This window comes from Trematomus bernacchii, unplaced genomic scaffold (assembly GCF_902827165.1).
Source record: "Trematomus bernacchii unplaced genomic scaffold, fTreBer1.1, whole genome shotgun sequence".
NCBI lineage: Eukaryota > Metazoa > Chordata > Actinopteri > Perciformes > Nototheniidae > Trematomus > Trematomus bernacchii.
The window spans coordinates 6745537-6766538 of record NW_022987477.1 but is presented as its reverse complement, the minus strand read 5'-3'; the positions used below and the strand labels follow the sequence as shown (position 1 = coordinate 6766538).

Sequence of the window (21002 nt, the reverse complement as noted above, 5' to 3'; positions counted from 1 at the left end):
GCGCCTCGTAGGGGAGGGGAGGGCGTTGTTTTTCCCTCCATAGTAAAGCAGCGTGGCACATGGATCCTCATGCTGCAGACGAGTAGTGGAATGTCAGCACTATCCTTCCCTCACATTAGCCAGCCATCAGCCCCCGAGCCATGTTTGTAGGACGCTGCCGCAGTGCTCAGTTTCAGCTGTGTCCTTCTTCTCTGTGTGCATATTAAAGGGGGGGGGGGGGGGAAGAAGAGAGAGAGAGAGAGAGAGAGAGAGAGAGGGCACAGGGATGGGAGATGTTAAAAGGCGGTGCCATCCAGAGGTCAGGCTGCTGCATGGGCGTGGCACCGTTTTGTTTACCAAAATAAACTCCAACCTTTTTTTGCGCATTCTGCAAATATTTGTGATGTTGATATTTTTGCAAGAATAAATCCAATATTTTGTTATTTTATTGACATTTGTAGTTGAAATAAAGAGGCAAAATATGTCATTGCATTCAGCTGCAATGGTAAATATTATTTTTTAAGTATACTTTTTTTTAAAGAATTCCTGATAATATTTGAATTTGCTGAGGTGCACAAAAAAATCTAATCACATTAAGTCACTAAGTAGTGGGATTTAAGTATGGCTCCCCGTCTCTATTTGACTTCACCCCTCCACTAATCCGCTGTTTTTGGCGCATTACCTCATCTGTATTAATATATTCATGTGCTTTCAAGTCCTACTACTACTACTACTACTGTACTCACTCCTCTCGTTTCTGATTGGCTGCTGCAATGTTTTCAATGTTTTCAATTCACCAACATTTTTTTTGACTCCATGGATACAGCGAGCTGTTGGGTAGATCCACTCAGCCAATAGGAGAGCTGCGCGGGCTCTTGCTTGTCAGATTCTGCCCCTGGCCTTAGAAGCAGCCCTTCCTCCCTTGCTGGGAGCACGCGATGGCTCGGTGGGGGGGTTCAAAACAACAACAAGGCTGTCATCGGGCTTTCCGTGGGGGCCGTAGACATGCCAGCACTACTGGGTACTACTACAGCCACTGAGGGAGGGGGGGGCTATTCCCTAATCTCTCTCTGATACATGCAGCCAGCCCCTCACTTCTCTCTTACTACGCTATCACTAAGCAACCAGTTACTAACACATCATGTTTTGAAAGGATCTTAAAAGGGAGTGTTGTCATCATCAAAATGAGATGCAAAGTTTATGACTTCTAAAAAACTATTCTCAGAAGGGAAGTTGTAGAGAAGGAGCAGTCAAATGCACAATATTTGAAAATTCTCTGGACTTTAAAACACACAAACCCCCGTCCTTGAAATGACCTCATTTCGTCAACATGAGGAAGCAGCGCGGGACTGCGAGGCTGCCAGCGCCTACTACGAAGTGCTCGGGTCCTGGCAGCGCCGGTAGGCAGCTGGTCGGCCCGCCCCGGTCTGAGAGTGGCTGAGAGGTGGCAGCAGAGGACCAGAGGAGGGGCAGTGCCCACATCCTCCAGCAGGGTGAGGTCGGAGACGGCGCTCACCCCTTCTGAGGCTGCATCAGGTGCGCTGGCACAGTCAGACATTCAGGTCGCATTAGTGAAGGGTACGAAGACGAGGTAGGACAAGGCAGGTCGGTCTCTGCAGGTGGTCACTGGGTCGGCTGAGTGACACACAGTCGTGATGGCGGCCTTCAAAAGTAGAAAGAAGCTTTCGTGGAGTAATAATAACTTTATTTATACAGCACTTTTCAAAAAAACGTCACAAAGTGCTTGACATGGATTAATGTCGAGTAAAACAGAGTGGTGTCATCATTAGTTTAGAGTAAATGAGAAACTAAAGTTAAATGCTCATCTAATATTTCAATTACAACATTTAGTACTAGAATATGAGTTAGAAATATTCCTGAATCTAAGTGCTATTATTGTTATTAATCAATCTAAAGATACACTATTCAATTCATTAATTAGCCAATTTCCTTCTTTAAATATCTTGTTCAATACGAAATAATTTCCCACACCCAATGATATTCTCTTTAGAGCTAAGACAACTAGGAAATATTAACATGCAAATTGCTGTAGCATTGAAGTACCAGAATAGTTGAAGATGAATCTTTTGTCCTTAAATTCATGTTTTATCTCTGTTCAGAAATCCATTTAGGTTTTGTTCAGAGTCACCGTGAGACAGAGTGAACTTGAGGAAGCATTAACATGTCAAAGACGTTGCCTGCTCCTCTAACATCTATTAATAAACGTGTCGATGCAGCACCTGGTTACATGGAAGAGGACTTGACAAAATCATTGTGTACTCAGACTCAACAGTGTAGAAATTGTCCATGCGTCACTAATACTGTCTGTTAGAGTAAGGACATGACCCATTGCTACTTTTTTATCAAGACATGTCACCCTCCACCTCACCCCCTGATGGTGCATCTCATGCATTTTAAAAGCCCTCCATCTAACCCTGCTGAGTGCGTACTTTGCTTTGCCGCAGCACCTCCCTGTCTCACAGCATTACCTGTGTCGGCATGACTTACCCTGTCACCACCGAGCCCCTTACTCAAGTCACTCTTCACCTGTCACTCATCTCGAATGACATCTGCCTGCCGAAGTTTAACCCCGTCATTATTCTGCATGGACCCTCCTTCCCCCCCCATTCAGTGTACATCCTGTCCATCACCAAGGGTTAAACCCATCTCCCCTGATGGAGCCTGGTGAGGTTTCTCTCTACGAACTGCTACAGGCCCCACCCGTCATACGTCTGTTGACCTTTGGGTCTGAGAATGATCGGCTCTGTGCTTTCTAGGAGTGAGTGAGAGGTGTGTAAGGCTGTCACTCCCACCACCGCCGAGGTGTATGTTGAATTGGAGGCATGAAAGGTATCAATGTGATGTTGAAGTCACAGCATTTCTGCTAAAGCTCACACACACTTCCTCATCATCATCCTCTTTAGGTCACCTGACTTCTGTGCTTTATACTTATCATCATTGTTGTAAATGAGACAGTGATTGATAATCCAGGAATTGCATTTATTGAGCTAAAGGGGCAAACACTTGCTGTTTTTTGTCCCTCTACTACATGATTTGTACCTCCTATTGACAGTTTCTCCTAAAAATGTAAAAAAAAATAGCCTTGTATTTTTCCCGGCATCTTCACTAATCATTTAACTTTTACATGTGTCAAATATTTTTAGAAAATGCTCACATTTGTAAGGCAATGAGTCGGTATTTATTTTAGCTTTATGATTAATAATTGAATGCAGTTGTACTCTAATTTAAGTTGAGTTAAATGTTTTCTGACCTGACGCATAGAGCAGTGCTCTTGCAGTAAACATAAGTCACTGAGCCACATATGCTGAATGCGCTTGTGTTACGAAGGCGTGTTAAATATTGATGTCATGTGTCTGCTCCTATGACAACACACTGCATCGCATTGCACGACTTCTGATTCTAAAGGTTTCATGTGGTACAAGGTCGTATTCATATACAAGCTTCATAAACGGGTCATCTTACGTTCCCGCATGACAACTTGCTTTATAAAAGTTTCATTGGATGTTTGTTGTAATGTGCCGCAAACAACTACTTCTGATTGAATGTGATTTCCCTACTTGTAAAGAGGGATTACTTTGCATACAACTGCCTGTAAATGCTCATGATTGCTGGGAAAATGTAGCAAGAATGTGAACTAAATTTAGTTTTTGGGTTTGACATCTGGTTTGACAACACCTTGGCACAGGAAGCACACACGGTAGGGAGGGAGGGAGGGGGGGGGGGGGGTCCAAGGGGAGTGCTGGTGAGCAGTGGGCTCATCTGGGGGCACCAGCGCAGCGATGCAGAGCAGGAGTCAGGGATACAGGAGTGTTTCACCACCTGCTCACTTCCCCCCCCCCCCCCGCATTCCTCAGATACTAATGCTCTCTTTTCTCCCTCCACAGGTAACATGGGAAACCTACTGAAAGTTCTGACGTGCACAGATCTGGAACAGGAGCCCAATTTTTTCCTCGATTTTGAAAGTGAGTGTCTTTTTCCAAGTAATGGCTCCCCCCTCATGCTGATATCGATCACATGAATATCTTACCATAGCATTATCAACTCTGATACTCTTTAGTCTTCCCCCCCCCCCCCCCCCCCACCACCACTTATCTTCAACACTGTGTTCTTCCCAGCGGCAAATCTAGAGCTTCTGCACTTTCCCATCAACCTGCCTCCTCCATGCTGGATTGTGCTCAGAATATCAATCGGGGCAGAGTAGCAGCAGAGCCCCTTCCTCAAATATGAAGCTGCTGCGTAGCCTAAGGCTCCTCAGCATGGCTTGATCCTGAGCTGTGGTATTCTCACACTTGGCAAACCCAGAGACTCAGTCATACCTTCAGAGAAAACAATGCCTCCTCCAGCTCACACTGTTACTAGGTGATTTCATAGAAAAATACCATTTCAATTATCATCCAAAAAAAGACTTACTCTTTACTACTTCACTCTCGATTCTTGTAAAAATGTGTTTAATCAACCAAATTATCATTAATTCACTTGTATTTCAGACAGCGTTACGCCCTGATATCAGACCTTGGCAAGGTTCAAACCAAACATATAAATTATAGATTTTAAATGAATAAGTAATGATGAATTACAATGCAGAAAAGAAAAGACCATATGAAGTAGAGAGACTATACTGTAGCTGTCGATATGAGCTGTGTTTCAGGTTATTTTTTATCCTGCAGAGGAGCAGGAGTTTACAGACATCACACTTGGCAAGGTGTTCTTGCTTCAGGTGGTGGAAAAGGTTCATAGTGTTCTTTTTTTGCCACTTCTCTCAGAACAAGATATAAAAAAACTCTGCAGCTGAACCATCTCTTCACCCAGAGTAGTTTGGAAAAGAGTGTTCATATAACCCTTTTTTTTTTTTTCATTGTCTTCTCTTATCTTGCTCCATTTTCCTCCTCTTAGCCAGAAAAGTAGGTGGTGATAAAACTAAGCACTGGAAAGATGAGATTATTTCAGTGAACTTTCATTTGCATATTGAAAGTATTAGACTTTCTAATATATCGGAACATTTGAGATAATTTCTAGAGCTGCCTAGTATGAATTTGGGTCAATACTAACCCTCTCGCCTTTGTTGTTGTTTTCCTTTGCAGATGCACAGCCCACAGATGCAGAGCGAGAGGTGTGGGAGCAGGTGGACGTGGTGCTGAAGGACGCTAAGGGGATCCTGGACGAGCTGCAGGCCTACAAAGGGGCGGGGCAGGAGATCAGAGAGGTGATACAAATGTCCAAAACGCATTGGAAGAGATGCTGCATTAGTTCATCGGAGCAGTTTAAGGGCCTTTTATTTAGAGCTCAAGGGGAGTGTAGCTGTTTCCAGGTTTCTGTTCAATATTTTTGCATCATGTTCCATTGGTTAAGATGTGTGCTTTTGTCCACGTCGCCCTCTAAGTTAGCAACTTTGAATTCCACAATGTGAAAATTGTCTTTGGCTCCACTAAGAAAATAATAAGAAACAGCGAAAACATTGAGAGGTCTTGGAGTTTAATCCTATACAATCAAATACAGTTTAGTAGGCTTAATATTACAATGTACAAGTTCTGCCAACAGAAGTAGAAAATGTAAATTCAAAAAGGTGGGGTGAGGTGGTTGCCGTCTTTACTGTTTTTATAAAAATGTGTAAACAAACATATTGCAACATGCTGACGTCTTGCCTCAGTCTGTTTGTAAACCTTGGCCTATTAATGAAATCATGTGCAAGAGACATTTTATATTACAAAAGTATTTGCATCCAACAGATCTGGAGTGACAACAATAGTGATTTTGTGACTACAGGTGCATTTGAATTCATTCTGTGGCCTCATGAATCTGCAGATTATGAACCTTCATGGCAAGCAGCATTTGTATCCATCTCCCTTTTTCTCAGAGACTGACCTTTTCCCTTTTTAACGGAATTTCCGATAACATCATAAGACTTATGATGGTCACTCAGTTTGAAAGAAATCAATAAGGCAGAACCTGCAGCAAGAAAACTGCTGTCAACATCTCTGGAAATGCAACTCACACTGACAGTTTGGTCAGATATTCAGGTGTGTTGTGCTAATGGCTACTTTAGCCCTGAGCTGCTTACCTCAAAAGGTTAGAAGTGGGCTACACAGGTCTGGAAAAACTCAGTCTCTCTTACTCTCTACTTCATTTTCAGACTAATAGTCTTAAGATCCACCTGACGTTGACTGAATCACTTGAGGAAATTGTGCATATAGTGCTACTCATTAATACATTTGAAGAGATCAGCATCCCTACACCAGTAACGGGGCCTTTTTTTGCTTGTATCCAACATTTCAGATTTAGACTAACAGTCCTCTTGATGTTTGTGTTTCCAGGCGATCCAGAATCCAAACGATGAGAGGTTACAGGAGCAGGCGTGGGCGGCTGTGGTTCCTCTGGTGGGGAGACTGAAGAAGTTCTATGAGTTCTCCCAGAGATTAGGTACGTACCTTACTGCTCTGTGTCTACAGGAGCATTTAGTAAGTAGGCCAGGAAATCAGTGGTTCTCAAACTTGACAAGCTCAGGTGTCCTGTGAGCTTTCCTTTCAACATGACACCTGCACTGCAGAATCCCTAAGTGCAATCATTTAAGCTGTCCACAGTTTTAGCGCCATTTATCATTTTAAGCACCAGCTGTGATGCCATTAAGGACCAAAGCAGACGTCCTTTATCCTGCGCCGCCCGCCACATACACACAGCCTCCATACTTGACCCTAATTGTCTGCATGTGCATCTGCAATATTGACTGCTGAGCTGCAAAAGTCCACAGACATGCGACACACACGCATAACGTGCACCCCAGCCGTATGTAAACATGCTTTTAAAACCCCCCACGGTTGGCGTTTCTCAACATGCTGCTTGCGCTGCACTGTGCACTGACCTCTGTGTAGGATGGGGCTATAGGTTGTTTAATTAGCATGTATACAAAGGGGGAGGGGGGAGAAGGCTTACTGCTCCCTGATCTTCTTATGACCCTGAGGCTGAAGGCGACAGGGGGAGGGGGGGCTGGAGCCGCCATGCCTCGACGCCCTCAACCCCGTAATCTCAGTGGCGGTGGTGAAGGTAGTCAATGGGAGGGGGGGGGGGGGGGGCAGGGGGCAGGGGGCAGACGACTGGCCCTCGGAGGCTGTTATGTAACGAAGTAGGCCGCCTCGCTGCTGCTCCATTTCTCTGCCTCGGCTCCAGGCTCCAGGGGCCGTGGTGGCCCCCGCAGACGGCTGTCCTGCCTGATCTGCGTAAAGCTGATAGTCTTTTACTACAGGCTGGTGGATCCGCAGAGAGCCACTACCAAGGAGCAAAGATATTATAGAGGGAATATTATGCAATTATCTTTTAATGCGTTTGACATATTTCTCCTGCCCCAAATACTAGTTATTGCCTCGAGGCGCACATTGTGACTCAAATGTAACATTGTATACAGAATAATATACATTTTCTTCTATTCAACTACATACAATCCAAGCTTGTATTCTAATTGCTTGTTTAGTGAGTCAAAGTTGTGAACAACCTTCAGTATTGTTTTACACAAACTGTAAAGAATGGAATAGCTACAAAATCATCACATTTGAAAAGCTGATACATTCTTTTCCTGATAAATAACTTTGGCCTTAGCACATTGAGGGAAAGATTAGCATGCTCCAACTACTGGTTCTTAGATTGACATCCATCTTTGACATGCATTTATAAATGCTGACAGAAAAACATATAGGCCTACCTAGAATTAAAGGTCATTTTTGCATATTCTGTCTGAATACTACTACTTCTTGCAGGCATTGACACCTAAGTCTGTCTCTAAAGTTAACATTGCTTACATAAAATCTTTCATTTTCCAGCTACAGATCTGCCTAGAAGTCATGGTGATATTTTCTTTACTTACTTTGACAAAAGAAACCCCACAATAACATTTTAGCCTGATGAGTGAAACCACACCAGTTACATAAGGGACAGTTTTCTCCTGCTCTACTGACTAGTTCTGGCATTCACAGCAATTCAATAACACTACTAAAGCTACTAGTTTTCTACTAATGATCAAGACTATAGGTTTGTTATTGTCACACTGTAGACCAGACTAAACTCCCGCCATTCCCTGACCCTCCCCTCTCTACATGCCCGCGTTCTGCTCGCCCGCTCTGCCATGACCTAATGAGATCAGACAGCCCCCCCATCGCCGACTTCCCGGCATTCTAGAGTGGCTCATTTCTGAGGGCCTGAAAGCAGCTCCGTCTGAACTTCTGTTTTGACTGGGACGTAGAGGGCGGGGTTACAAAAGCACCACTAAGGCCATTTTTAATCAGCCTCATTGCTGCGAACGCTGGCCCAAGCAGATGGGAGTCATTACGGCACGGCAAACACGCTCAATTTACTGCCCTGCCAGCGCTGTCCGTCTCCTGGAAGTCCCCGCTCGATTATCCTAAGTACACCGCCGTCTGAATCGGCCCTTTTCTAGGTTATGTTGACATGCTCATCGTCATATGTAATCAAGAAGAATTATAAAGTACACTTCCAGTAAATCTATCCAAAGCGCTCATTTGGTAGCCTCATCGCTTCAGATGTCGAGCTCCTCTGGGTTATGTCATTATTGAAGCCTCTGTTCAGCGTCTAGACTGGATTCTGCATCTATAAATACAAATTCCCTCTGGGCTTTAAAGGTTTTCTTCAATTTTTTTCAAACTGTGTGTGGTTGAGCATGACTTTGTTTGATAATACTCCTTGTGTGGAAGTTCTTCACTACATTTCACTTAGGCGCCGTTTACACGAGGAGAAAACTGCTTGTATCTGCATAGTTTCGCGTGCGTATAGCCCTATTATTTACACGAGGCCGATAGAAACTGACCCCACAAACGATAACGGGTCCCAAGGTGGATAGATTTGCAAACGAAACGCTCTGGGGGGTCAACCGAGTCCGTGTAATCACCTCTATACGAATATTTCCTGAAAAAATAGCGAAAAAAAAAAAAAATAGCACCTCTCCTGCTCACTGCTGTAGCAACTATCAAAAATAGCTGTGTTAATTAAACGCACAAGGGGTTCTTGAATGAAATAATATTATAAAAGGCAAACCAGAATAGTTAACGCCCAATATACTCCTTAAACAAAATAAACAGAGTCAGATTTCATGCATTGATCCATTATATTGACAAAGGAGGATCTCACCCGGTGTTTGTAGAGAATATCTCTCTTTTCTGAGCGGGTCCTCTCCACGGAGACGTCGGTCGATGCAATATCCACAGATTCGGTTTCTTTCAGTTAACTTCCCCGTTGCATTTATCCATATGCTGAGGAAATGACTATATCCCGCTGAATACCAGCAATCGCCACACACACTGACTTCCTCCTGTCAGTAGCTACTGCTAGTGCTACTGCTACTGACCATGCTACAGATATTAGTGCAAAATCTACAGCTCCTCTACCACAACCATCAGCAACAAGTGGACATGGAGAATTACATGAACTACATGTTGCTAAATACACCGCGGGGCATAAACAGAAGGGTAGCCATGGCAACATTGCGGCGGGGCTGCTCGGGCTGCTCTTCTTCGCTGCTTTTGGTGTATTTTGGCGGAAGTTACAGCGCCACTTACAGTCCCGGCATATGTACTACAGCGTTTCCAGCGGCCTCGTTTGAACAGACACGTTAAATGAAACGAATGCATGTGAACGGAAGACTTTTTTGAATACGCATACTGTGCATAAACGCAAACGGTCCCGTGTGAGTGGGGTTAATCTTTTCCTCGTTTCCCTGCCGGCGCATGCTTAATGATGGCTCTGTTTTCTGGGGGTATGGTATGTCCAGGCATGGCACAGGCTTTGTATTTACTTACTGTCAAAACAATGAGTGTAATCCTGCTTGAATGAAACCCCGCGCCCCCCAACCCCCCCGCGCCCCCCAACCCCCCCCACTTCATGCCAATGAGATAATTAGTCCCATGTCTCATCTGCATCTGAGTAGGAAAGCATCTTGGCCCGCCCCCTTTACCCACACTGCCCCACCCCCCCTCCCCCAGGATGGAACTGGGCCCTGGGCAGTTTGGGCACCATCACTGCTTCCCCCCCCCCCCCCCCCCCCCCCCTTACATTATCTGTCGGAGTCCTAATCAGGAGGCTTCAGCCGGCTGACACTGTTCACATATCTCACCGTGTTATCATCTCTGTTAGTTATTGTTCTCTGGCCTCATCCATCACACATGCAGGAGCAGTCTTCTCTGTTGCTCTTCCTGAATTGTCCATAAATACAACTTTCCATATCCAGATTTAGGGGTCTTAGTAAGCAAGAGGGTCCACATTTGGCATATAAGTCATTTTGGGCTGTATAAATAAACCCAACTGTACATATGAATATACAGGAGACCTTAACAGCAGCTTTAGTCTTTATGATTGAATGCGTTTTCTGGCTTGTAAAGTTAAGATTAAGTGCAACACATTAAATACCAAATTGATTTGACCTCATTGCCGCTTGGGGAAGCAACTAATGATCAATAATATTATTGTTTTATTCTTAAAATGTACCATTTGTCATTTAATCAAGAAAATAGCAAGATATGGTACAAAATCAGAAATTTGAGGCTATACATTTTAAATGAATATAAAACAGAGGAAGGTAGCAAAATCTTCACATTTGAGAGGCTGGAACCATCAGATATTTGACATGATACATTAAATAATTTTGTTTTGCAAGTTCATTTTCTTAATATGATTATGAACTAAAATCTAATTTGGACTGTTGTTACGACAAAACACTGCATTTGGATAAGGTTTTTTCACATTCATAGACAATCAATGAATGAGAAAATAAGTGATACGTTGCAGCCCTGTAATGTTATTCAATTGATTTATTGACCAACTGTACAGCAGGTTATATCTGAACACGCATCACAAAATCTCATGCTATATGCAGTATTCCTCTTCCTTATGACCTTTGCATCTTAACATGTAGAGCTGTAAACTTGGTGCTTGGTTCACCAAAAAAGACGGAACGTGGATAGGATTCAGCAGCTATAGTGTCCCGAAAGACTTTAACAGCCAGTGTCTCTAGGTTAAAGATTCATGAAGAGTCCTTACAGAATGAATCAAAGCTCATCATATGCATTTTCCACAGGAAGGCTGATGTTTTTGTTGCCGCCCTCTGACAGCGCTGAAACCTCTAACACCGACATTGTTTTTACACAGAGGCGGCGCTGCACAGCCTTCTGGGAGCTCTGACCAGCGAGACTTACGACGATCCCACTCAGCACCTGGAGCGGGAGCAGGCGCTGGCCAAGCAGTTCGCCGAGATCCTGCACTTCACACTGCGCTTTGACGAGCTTAAAGTACGACCTTTCTCCCATCTATCAGTTTCTCAATTTTTACACCCCCAACTCACCTTAAGATGTTGATTTTAAACTCTGCACTTTAGTCCTCTGATACAACCCAGAGCTCTTCGCTGCCCTACAAGCTGCTGATGCCCCCGAATTGATTTTTAGCTCTGCATTTTTAAACAGCAGCCAGTGACTGCGTGATTAGCATTTAATTAGATTCCTGATACTGTTGGCTGTTTATAATACAGTGGATGTCAGTGAAATGGCTAATGAGGGCTATAGCGGGGGGGGAAAAGGTCTGCTAATTGTCGTTATCCTGACTTCAGCTCTGCATATAGTAGCAGGTTTTAGGAAATGATGGAGGATGAAACTCCAAGAAGTTGAATTAAGAGAATGTTCAAACATTTAAGAGCTGAATCAAGACTTACCTTCTTGATTTGGCCTTTCATTTAATTTAAAGTGGACCTATCATGCTATATTTAAATGATATATTGTAGGGCCATACCTATATAAGGTATATTTATACGTTTCTGTTTTCAAAATACCAAACAGATCATGCATTTTAGCCATGCCTCATTTCACTCTATGTGCTGTTTGCTGTCTACGGGGCTGATTCTGTGAGCTGCAGCTGACCACGCCCCCCTGCAGGAGAGGGGAGCCGTGCTCTGATCAAGTCAAGAGGGGGAGAAAAAAAGATCTCCGTCCTCCGTGTTTTTTATATTATTATAGGCCTATAGAGTCGTTATTCATTTGTTTTAAAGCTCAATAAATAACAAAGAAGACCTTTGACCGGCACTTTTCTAATTTTGTCCGGAAGATTTAAACTTTAACGGACATCTTGACCGGCGAAAGAAACTGAACAGTGCCTCAACGGGGAGGGATTGCATTGAATTAAAGCAGCGGGAGCAAACGCTTGCCTCGGGGAGGGAGAAAAAAAGCCACAGCGGAGAATAAACAGAAGGGTAACCATGGTAACTATGGGCGGGAAGTCTTCTTCGCTGCTTTTGTGGCAGACTACAGCGCCACTTACAGGCCTGGCAAATGTACTACAGCGTCTCCAGCGCTTTCGAGCGGCAATGGCCGGCCGTGGCCCAACCCCACATTCCCCTGATAGGTGGAGAGTTGGCCCAATAGCCATAGCGCCACTTCTGTGACGTCAGTGAAGTGTTCAAATCTGGATCAGTTTTTATCAGATCCGTTGCAGCCCCTTTTTTAGAGATTTGGGTATGGAGGAAAATAGAGAGGGTTGTGTTTTCTGACACTTGGTGAGTTCCCTGGAACACCGGGGACACATATTCATGTATAAAAGACGTACAAAAGTGCATTTTGCATGATAGGTCCCCTTTAATTTAATTGTTTTATTCCGACTTCTGTTGGTATTAAGGTTTTTTTTCAATGACAAAGTTGTTTTGCTATGTTGATGAACTGGTAGTGATAGGTAGTATTGTTCTTATTTTGTTAACTGTTTCTTCGAGTACTTTATGTTACATTTTATGCACTTTATAAATGAAGTTTGATTGATTGATTAATTGAAGGCACAAATGGCAACCCAGAAAACACCAGAAATGGAGCGCTGGTATTGGCCGATGCAGTTGTCAAAAACATAATTTTGTGAGCACTTATCTGGGTAGACAGTGGGTGAACTGGTTCCCATTCACCCCTCGCTCCTTAAAAAATAAATAACATGCCCCGTCACCCCCAGGCGATTTTCAGCGACGTCCCAATTAGTGCCCACTACCCAGACTGGCAAGATACAAACACATGAAGGTAGGGGGTGCAAGGTGGCATGCCAGGCCTATTCATCAATCTTTCACACCCATACAGGGGCTTCTGACCTAGTTAAAGTGTCTGTGCGGCAGGCAGCCCCCCCCCCCTCAGCAGCCTGTCTCTCCTGGTGCACACAGTGGACACAGACTGAGTACCAGCCTATTGTAGCGGGATTAGCATGCTGCCAGTGAAGCTCTGACTGTGACAGGCTCATACAGGAATGAGGATAATTACCACATGATGAGCTCTCACTGGTGCTGACGTTTGAAAGGAGCTTTCTGGTTGGCTTCCGTTTGAGGGGGTCACTTTTTTTAGCTTCCCGGTAAAACCAGACGATTCATATTTTTGGCCTTTATCTTGGTCTGTACGTTTGAATGATATCAGAGCAAGCTTTGTCCATTCTCCCCTTAATGAGACCCTTTATACCTTTTTTTTTTTTGTCAGCTCTATAATTGTTGACCCGACTGTTAAATAACCAAATAGTTCCTGACAGGATGAGCGGGGATGTAAAGGGGGATGAGTGTCAGAGGATACAAATCCAGTTCAGCAAATAAAACTGTAATTGTATCCATGTTCTTTTCATGTCATTTCCCCCCAAAGCTACGTTTCTGCCTTGTTGGCTAAAACAGTGTCGTGATGATGGCGTGTTTGATCCAGAAGTGAATTTCCAGCTGCAGGCGGTGCCACCTACAGACAAACTCTCCCCCCTTAGTCTCTTTATCTCCCTAATAAGATGCTTTTCTGTTGTTTTTCTTTATCAGATGACGAATCCTGCCATTCAGAATGACTTCAGCTACTATAGGAGAACTCTGAGTCGAATGCGAATCAACAACGTACCGGTGAGCACACTCTGTCCCTCTCTAATCAATGTTTAGGTTACACTGGGTCACTACTTGTGATGCATTGGATGAAAGGAGACAGAATACTTTTCCTGACTCCCCTTCTGATCCTTTTATATCTTTTCATTTCATTAATGTGCAGAATGTTTGAAAAGAAACTCAAATAAAATGTTAAATAGTGGCACCATTGGCACAAGCTATCAGAGGTTATTTAAATAGAAAAATGTGTTACTTTCTAATCCTATAAAAGTTGCCATGGAGCTGGCCCTGATCGAATGCAAATATGTGCGTCATCATGATTACTCTATTCTCCGACCTGATTCAAAGCCATCAGTTGTCATTGTAATCTCCGCTCAGTAAGGCAGGAGTGATGGATGAAGTTTGCAAACTGTTAGAGCCCCCATGAGTCGGAGGGGAGTGCGGCAGGAAGCGTCGCGCTACATGAACCTGAGCCCCACGGGGAGTGTCAGCCAGTTTGAAGCACAAAGTGTTGGGCAGCAGCGCGTGGCGGCAGAAACTGATCCTAAATCAGTAGCTCGAGCCCAATCCCTCCAGAGATGAAACGCCTAACTGCAGGTCAATGTGGAGTCTGTGCAGTAGAAGACATCCTGTCACAAGAGGATTTAAATTGAGATTTCCCAACATGCATGTAGCGCTGATGAAGACAAAGGTGTCCAATCAATGCGATATAAGCTCGTCCATATTTATCGCTTTATGTTATCTAAAAAACAACAAAGTATAAGTCTCTTTGAGTTGCAACTTAAAAGTGTGCCAGTGTACCTTTTTTGTAGGTTATCTGTGGAGCCACTAAAGCTCACTCCATACTAAAATGTTCCTGTATTCATTGCAGACGATAGTTTTCATATGAAATTCTAAGGACACATGCCCTCCTATATCATGCGCGCTGCACTCCACTAGATATACATCTTCATTCAGCAGCTTCAAGGACATGTAGAGATCGTTTTAATGCAGGAAAGTGGAGATTTGTGTTTCACAATGAGCTGCTCTTAGTTTTGACCGGCTGACAGGAGGTTTTCTTCTCCAAAGCAGAATGTGCCATTAGGCAAATGGGCCCAGACAAGTTGTCGTTAGGACCTGTCAGGCGCTCGGGAGGCCGTCCTCTCACACAGCAGCGTTTGAGTCAGCGCTCAGGCAACTGAATCATTCCGACGTCTGAGATGAAACACATCTGTCCCCGCGGTAACGGAGTCTTTGAGCTCATATGTCATCATTTGTTAAAACATGAATCGGTTTGAGATTTTGGGGAGATTATTCATATTCTGTCAGCGTTTTTATAAAAAAAACGAATAAATGCAGGACACAATGTTATGATTTAAATATGCGGACACATTTAGAACCGGCTGTTCAAGAGACACCTTGTTCTTTGTTATCCTCCAGGTGTTTGTTTTTTTTAATGTCTCGCTCAGACTGAAACTATAAAGCAGCAGGACGTGTTAGTCAGCTGGGAAACCAGGGGGGGGGCAGAAGGGCTCGGTGAGCAGGTTCATATCAGTGTTTCTCACTTTAATTCAATTCCTTTTAATGTGCAACTCATTGCAGCTGCATGACAACAATGAAAAAAACATCTAATATTTCCAGACAACATGTAATGTTTCGTGTTTCCTTAAGAGTTGAAACCTCTTAAGGAAACATCAAATAAAACGAGTTAATTATGGGTTTTAATAACATTATTGTAATTTCACAGTAAAGAGCAGCAGCTTTTGAAGAAAGGCTTTTAAGAGCAGTTTAGATGTGTCACTCATCCGCCTCGTGAAAAGACATTATATTTCTGTAAACATATCGGACTCCTGAGACACCCATGATCATTATCTTTCCTTTGTTTGCCAGGACAAGTGTAATCTCATTTATCGCAACGAAAAACCGAAATAAAATTGGTTGTCCATAACATTAACTAGACATTAAACGGCATGATGGATTGTCACAGGAAACAGAGAGACACTGATCCAGCTTTTGTTTATCTGTGAAGAAGGACGTGGATGAATAACACATGCACCGCTAAAACAGACAGGAACAACATAATGTAAGAAGTGTTGTGCGAACTGGTCTGGATTGATTACTACTTAAATTCAGATCTGGAGCACGGCCCAGCTGCATTTGTCAGAGGTAATAAGAAAATGAACAAATAATTCTCTTCAATGCCGATTCCTTTTTTCCCTTTGTGCTTCCTACAAAGCTTTCTTGGCTATTTTCGTCCATCGAATGTTTTATATTGGGAAAAGAAAGCTTGTGACGTCTACTATCCCTTCAGATCATCAGGATAAATGTTATGCATTTGTGGGGTTTTTGGGGTGAACAGTCCTCATGGGTGCCCGGATCTCTGTTCTGTAGCTGCCCCTGACCTTTGACCTCAAGAGAATGATTGAATATCAAAATATCATGTCATTATTTCTGTTGATTTTCAGGCGGAATGTGAGAATGAGGTCAACAATGAACTGGCTAATCGGATATCTCTGTTCTACGCCGATGCCACGCCCATGCTGAAAGCTTTAAGTGACGGCACAACAAAGTTTGTATCCGAGGTAAGAATGACGGTACCAAAAACTGTGAACACTTAACAGATATTCTGGAAGCATCCGGTCATTTTATTTTTCCATCTCGTTACAGAATAAGAACCTGCCCATCGAGAACACGACAGACTGCCTAAGCACGATGGCCAGTGTGTGTAAAGTCATGTTGGAAACGCCGTGAGTGACTTCCTGTGTTAGTAAGACCCTCTTCAGTTCCTCTTCTTCATAGGTTCATTCGTCTGACCCTTCCTCCGTGTCCTTTCAGGGAGTACCGCAGCCGGTTTGCCAGTGAGGAGACGGTGTCTTTCTGCCTCCGGGTGATGGTGGGGGTCATCATCCTGTACGACTACGTCCATCCTGTTGGAGCTTTCGCAAAGTCGTCCAAAATCGATGTGAGTAAAGCCATGTGTAGTGGTGGGATAAGGATTTAGATCTTTTACTGAAGTGATAAAAACCTGACATGAAAATACTCCACTGCAAGTCAAAGTCCTGCATTTAAGACACCAAGTACAGTACAAGTATTTACGTTTTCTCAGCAAAATGTACTTAAAGTATGGAAAAGTAAAAGTAATACAATTCCCTGTCAATGTTTACCTATTATATATGATGCTTTGGATACATTTCACTATTGCATTAATATGTTTGTTGCCTTTTATGCCATATTCTTTCCTTGATATACACATTATGCATCATATTCGTACTCTAATCATCATGTTTCTAGTCCTGTTATACACCCCTGTTTTTTCTTAAGCTGATCTAAGAGGCTATTTAAGTGTTTTTTTGTAAGATATAGGATCATTTTCTCATCCCATAAAGGCGGATCCCTTTCCTTATGCCTTTTTAAAGTTCATCACAATAAATGCAATTGAAAATAATATTAGAAGTTACTGCTGTCAGATAAACAAAGTGGAGTTTAATGGAGGTGGAGTATAAAAAGTGGCAATTAAAAAGATTTAAGCGCTTTGAATTTGTCCTCCACTGACCCACTTCACAGCGTGCTAACAGAGTGTTTCCTGTCCGCAGATGAAAGGCTGCATCAAAGTCCTCAAAGATCAGCCTCCGAACAGCGTGGAAGGCCTCCTCAACGCTCTCAGGTGAGCTACCGGTGGAACCTAATTGAGTTTTTCCCCCTACAGCCCAGCGTGAAATGGGATTATAGCTCCAGTTGTTGGATTTCATTGTAAAAAAAGAGAGGGCTGTGAGGTGAAAGATATCGGTGCCTGTCCATGAGCAGCGGACCCCCCCCCCCCCCCCCCCAGTGACTCACAGTCCAGCGGGGTCAGCTGTGAGCTCTGTGATCCGGGTTGGGTGTGGAAGCCTCTCCAGAATGCCCGATTGCCTCTGACACCTCGTCCCCCCTCACAGTCTCCCAAATGTTTTTTTAGCCGCTTCGCCTAAAGCCCACAGCTGCTCCAGATGATGGGGCCGTTACCGTGGTGACCTCACATCTGTACCGGGGCCCGAGGCTCGGCGGCACTTCCCGGTCACATGGAGTCAGACTTTGTTTTGGTGTTTTTTTTATCTCTGATCTGACAGAGGATGACAAACATATTGTAGTTGAATGGAATTGTGAAAGCAATTGGAAAGTATATTTATTCAAGCACTGTACATGAATACATATAAATCTAACTTTGAGGTACTATTTCTTTCTACTTTATCCTTCTACTCCACTACATGTTATGGTAGAATATTGTATTTTTTACTCTACTACATCTTCAGGGTAGATACTACTTTTTTAGTTCTGGATTTAAACATTGTTTCCTTTCATTTTTGGCTGGTTTAGGAAAAAAGAGTGGCTATTGTTGAGTCTGAGTGGTTAAAATGTACAACTTAAACAGATGTCCCATTTCCCCGTTAATGTGCAAAAAGGTCTAAAAATCCAAACATATTAATAAATGTGGAAAGCATATGGTATTCTTTTCTTACATCCTCTACCATAAGACCTCCTCGGATGCATCTTGTGACCCTTTTGGAGGTGTCCAACCCCTGGCTTTGGAACCCCCGGACTAATCTTATTAACTATACAGAATAAGTTGAAAAACTAGCTTCTGGTGCTGCACCGATTCATCCAGAAATCTTTAAGTTGATCATTAGACTTTATTAGCAACTACTTTGATAATTCAAATGTTGTACAGCCATTTTAAAGGAAAACTAGAAAAATATTTGTTGGAAGCTTCCTCTCAGATGTGAAGACTCGAAGCTTTTCCTTCTCGTCGATGAAAGTTAACCGAGTATCATTTTGGATGTTGATTGGTCCTTTTCTCTGAAGACGTCACATTGGGCTCTTGGGAATTATTACAGGCCGTTTTCACTTTGATCTTTCGACATTTAATTGACAAAAGATAATAATTAATTTCATTACAGATTTCTCTGCTGATTATTTCCTCAATTAAATCTGTTAGCTGCAGCCTTATTAGCTCCACTTAGTAATGACAGTTACATTCTGCTTCAACACTAACCTATCAGTGTTACCAATTCAATAATGTGAGGCATATTTTCTGCCAAACGTGTGCTTTTGATGCTTAAACGTTTTATTTTCCTAAATGTCTTCACATTACTACATTTGTAACTTTCCTCTTGAAGGTCACTATTATGCAAAATCCACTTCCACAAACACCCCCGCCACACATTTACCGACATAAACATTTGTATCATCTGTTGTAGACCCAAATAAATTAAATTAAATAACTCATTTTCAAAAAAGATAAACGCCATTCTTAAAATGTATAAACGAACAATAGTTAGATTAATATTGATTAGAGTGCACAATAGAAATAAAATAATTCCGAGAAGAAAAAGAGATATGTTATCTATCAAAACCCAGTTAGATTAACATTCATTGGACTGCACACTTTGTTTGTTTGTGTGGAAATGTAGCAAATTAACATTTTAAATAGCACTTAATGACTGACTGAATGGAAATGACAATAAATGAAAATGTAAAACGAAAAAAGCGATCATGAAAATGTTTCCAATAAATGAATAAAATGATTTTTGCCCACTTTGTTGTTCAGATATATCACATATTTGTAACTGAATGATGCATTCATTGAAACAAAACACAGCATAAACTGAGGAGTGAGTCCCGTGAGTTTCATGTGTTTTCTTCACTCCGCTGGGAAACTGCTCTCATGTCAAGAAGCATCAGATCAGTGCATGCGCTGCATCGTCCAATCAGTGAGCGATACACAGTAAGGGGGCGGGGCGAGTGTCTGAGGATTTCACCGGAGGATGGTCTGGTAGTTCCTCGATTATCGCTCCTCCGTTATCGCTCCTCGATCCTCGGTCCTCCGGCACAAATAAGGCCACTGGGACGCTACTCAAGATGGCGCAGACAAATCAACTTCCGGTGATACCGAGGAGCGAGGAAATGAGAAATAACCGAAGTGAGACGCATCCACAGAATCAGCACTTTTGAAACAAGGCTGAAACAGAGGGGTTTATGGGATGCTACAATGATCTGTTTGGTATTTGGAGCCAAACACTTCAGAGACATGTTTTGTATATATCTGACACCTATAATATATTGATGAAAAAGACTATAATAAGGGATCTGATCTGTATACCACTGTGCGGGAAGATGTGAACTGGTCACTGAGTCTTATTTTCTCCCCTGCAGGTACACAACCAAGCATCTGAATGATGAATCAACCAACAAGACTATCAAGAGCATGCTGCAGTAGACTTGGCTGCTCCTACTGCTTGCCTCACGCCCTGCTGGGGGGAGACGCCACTCTCCTGACTGATGTCGGTGCACAGAATGTTTTTTTTCTTCTTTCTTTTGTTGCTTTTTTTTAATTTTATAACGGAAAAAGAGCTACAGCTCCGCCCTCTTTTATAATGCAAAATGCTACTGCCATTATGAACGTCTTTTTCTGTGCCAAAAAGATGTAATGTTTTCGACAAAAGGCCATGTGATGATGGCAGCTAATGAAAGCATTGTGGATCCTCTGGTGTTTTAACCTTGTTTTTCCCTATATAAGGGACGGGAGTGCTTTGACTTGAAATTTTAAAAGAGAGAGAGATATATAGAGAAGTATATATTATTTTTGTTTGATTCGTTATTTAATATTACAACCTCTGCATGATGAAAATGATGTATTTTCCTTCTATTTAAAAGAAACTAATGGTTCAGTTAAATTTGTCTGCTCTATTGTGCATTATGTTCTTGAAATGGTACTTGTCTAAATGAGATTTAAGAGTACAGCTTTTATATTTTTTATAGGTTTTAATTTGTGCAAATGTCTTTTTTTCATAGTTGTGTTGTATTTTTCATTTGAAAACTTTAAACTGTGATGTGTGCAAATTAAAAATTGGGAGTCTATACTGTAATTGGACAGTATGTTGTGGCTGGAGAAATAAAAGGAGAACTCTTGTTTTCTACAACCCACCTCGTCAGGTTTCATCTCTTATCTCATACCGTCGTCTCCGGATAGCTGAGAGGAAGTTTGGTCGCAAAGGTTTGACTTTTTTTCGCATGTGAACAGCGGTGAAATACAGCTTCTCATGCTCAACCGCTAGACAGGCAGTGAGAAAGAACATTTTGATTAAATACACACAATGACACACCGAGGCAGTTTATTCCCCCCCCCTGCCAT

At 42.7% G+C, this 21002-nt stretch overlaps 1 protein-coding gene across 1 annotated transcript in view; it reads left to right on the top strand.

Annotated features, from left to right (window-relative positions):
- Positions 1-20794, top strand: part of fam49bb (family with sequence similarity 49 member Bb) — a 33977-nt gene extending 13183 nt beyond the window's left edge. The window contains exons 3-12 of the mRNA XM_034148941.1: positions 3885-3962; positions 5082-5203; positions 6312-6417; positions 11143-11282; positions 13799-13876; positions 16300-16416; positions 16502-16581; positions 16670-16796; positions 17428-17498; positions 20024-20794. Coding sequence (XP_034004832.1) covers positions 3890-3962; positions 5082-5203; positions 6312-6417; positions 11143-11282; positions 13799-13876; positions 16300-16416; positions 16502-16581; positions 16670-16796; positions 17428-17498; positions 20024-20087 — 978 coding nt within the window. The 5' untranslated portion in view covers positions 3885-3889 and the 3' untranslated portion in view covers positions 20088-20794. The remainder of the gene's footprint in view (positions 1-3884; positions 3963-5081; positions 5204-6311; positions 6418-11142; positions 11283-13798; positions 13877-16299; positions 16417-16501; positions 16582-16669; positions 16797-17427; positions 17499-20023) is intronic.
- The last annotated feature ends 208 nt before the right edge of the window (positions 20795-21002 follow it).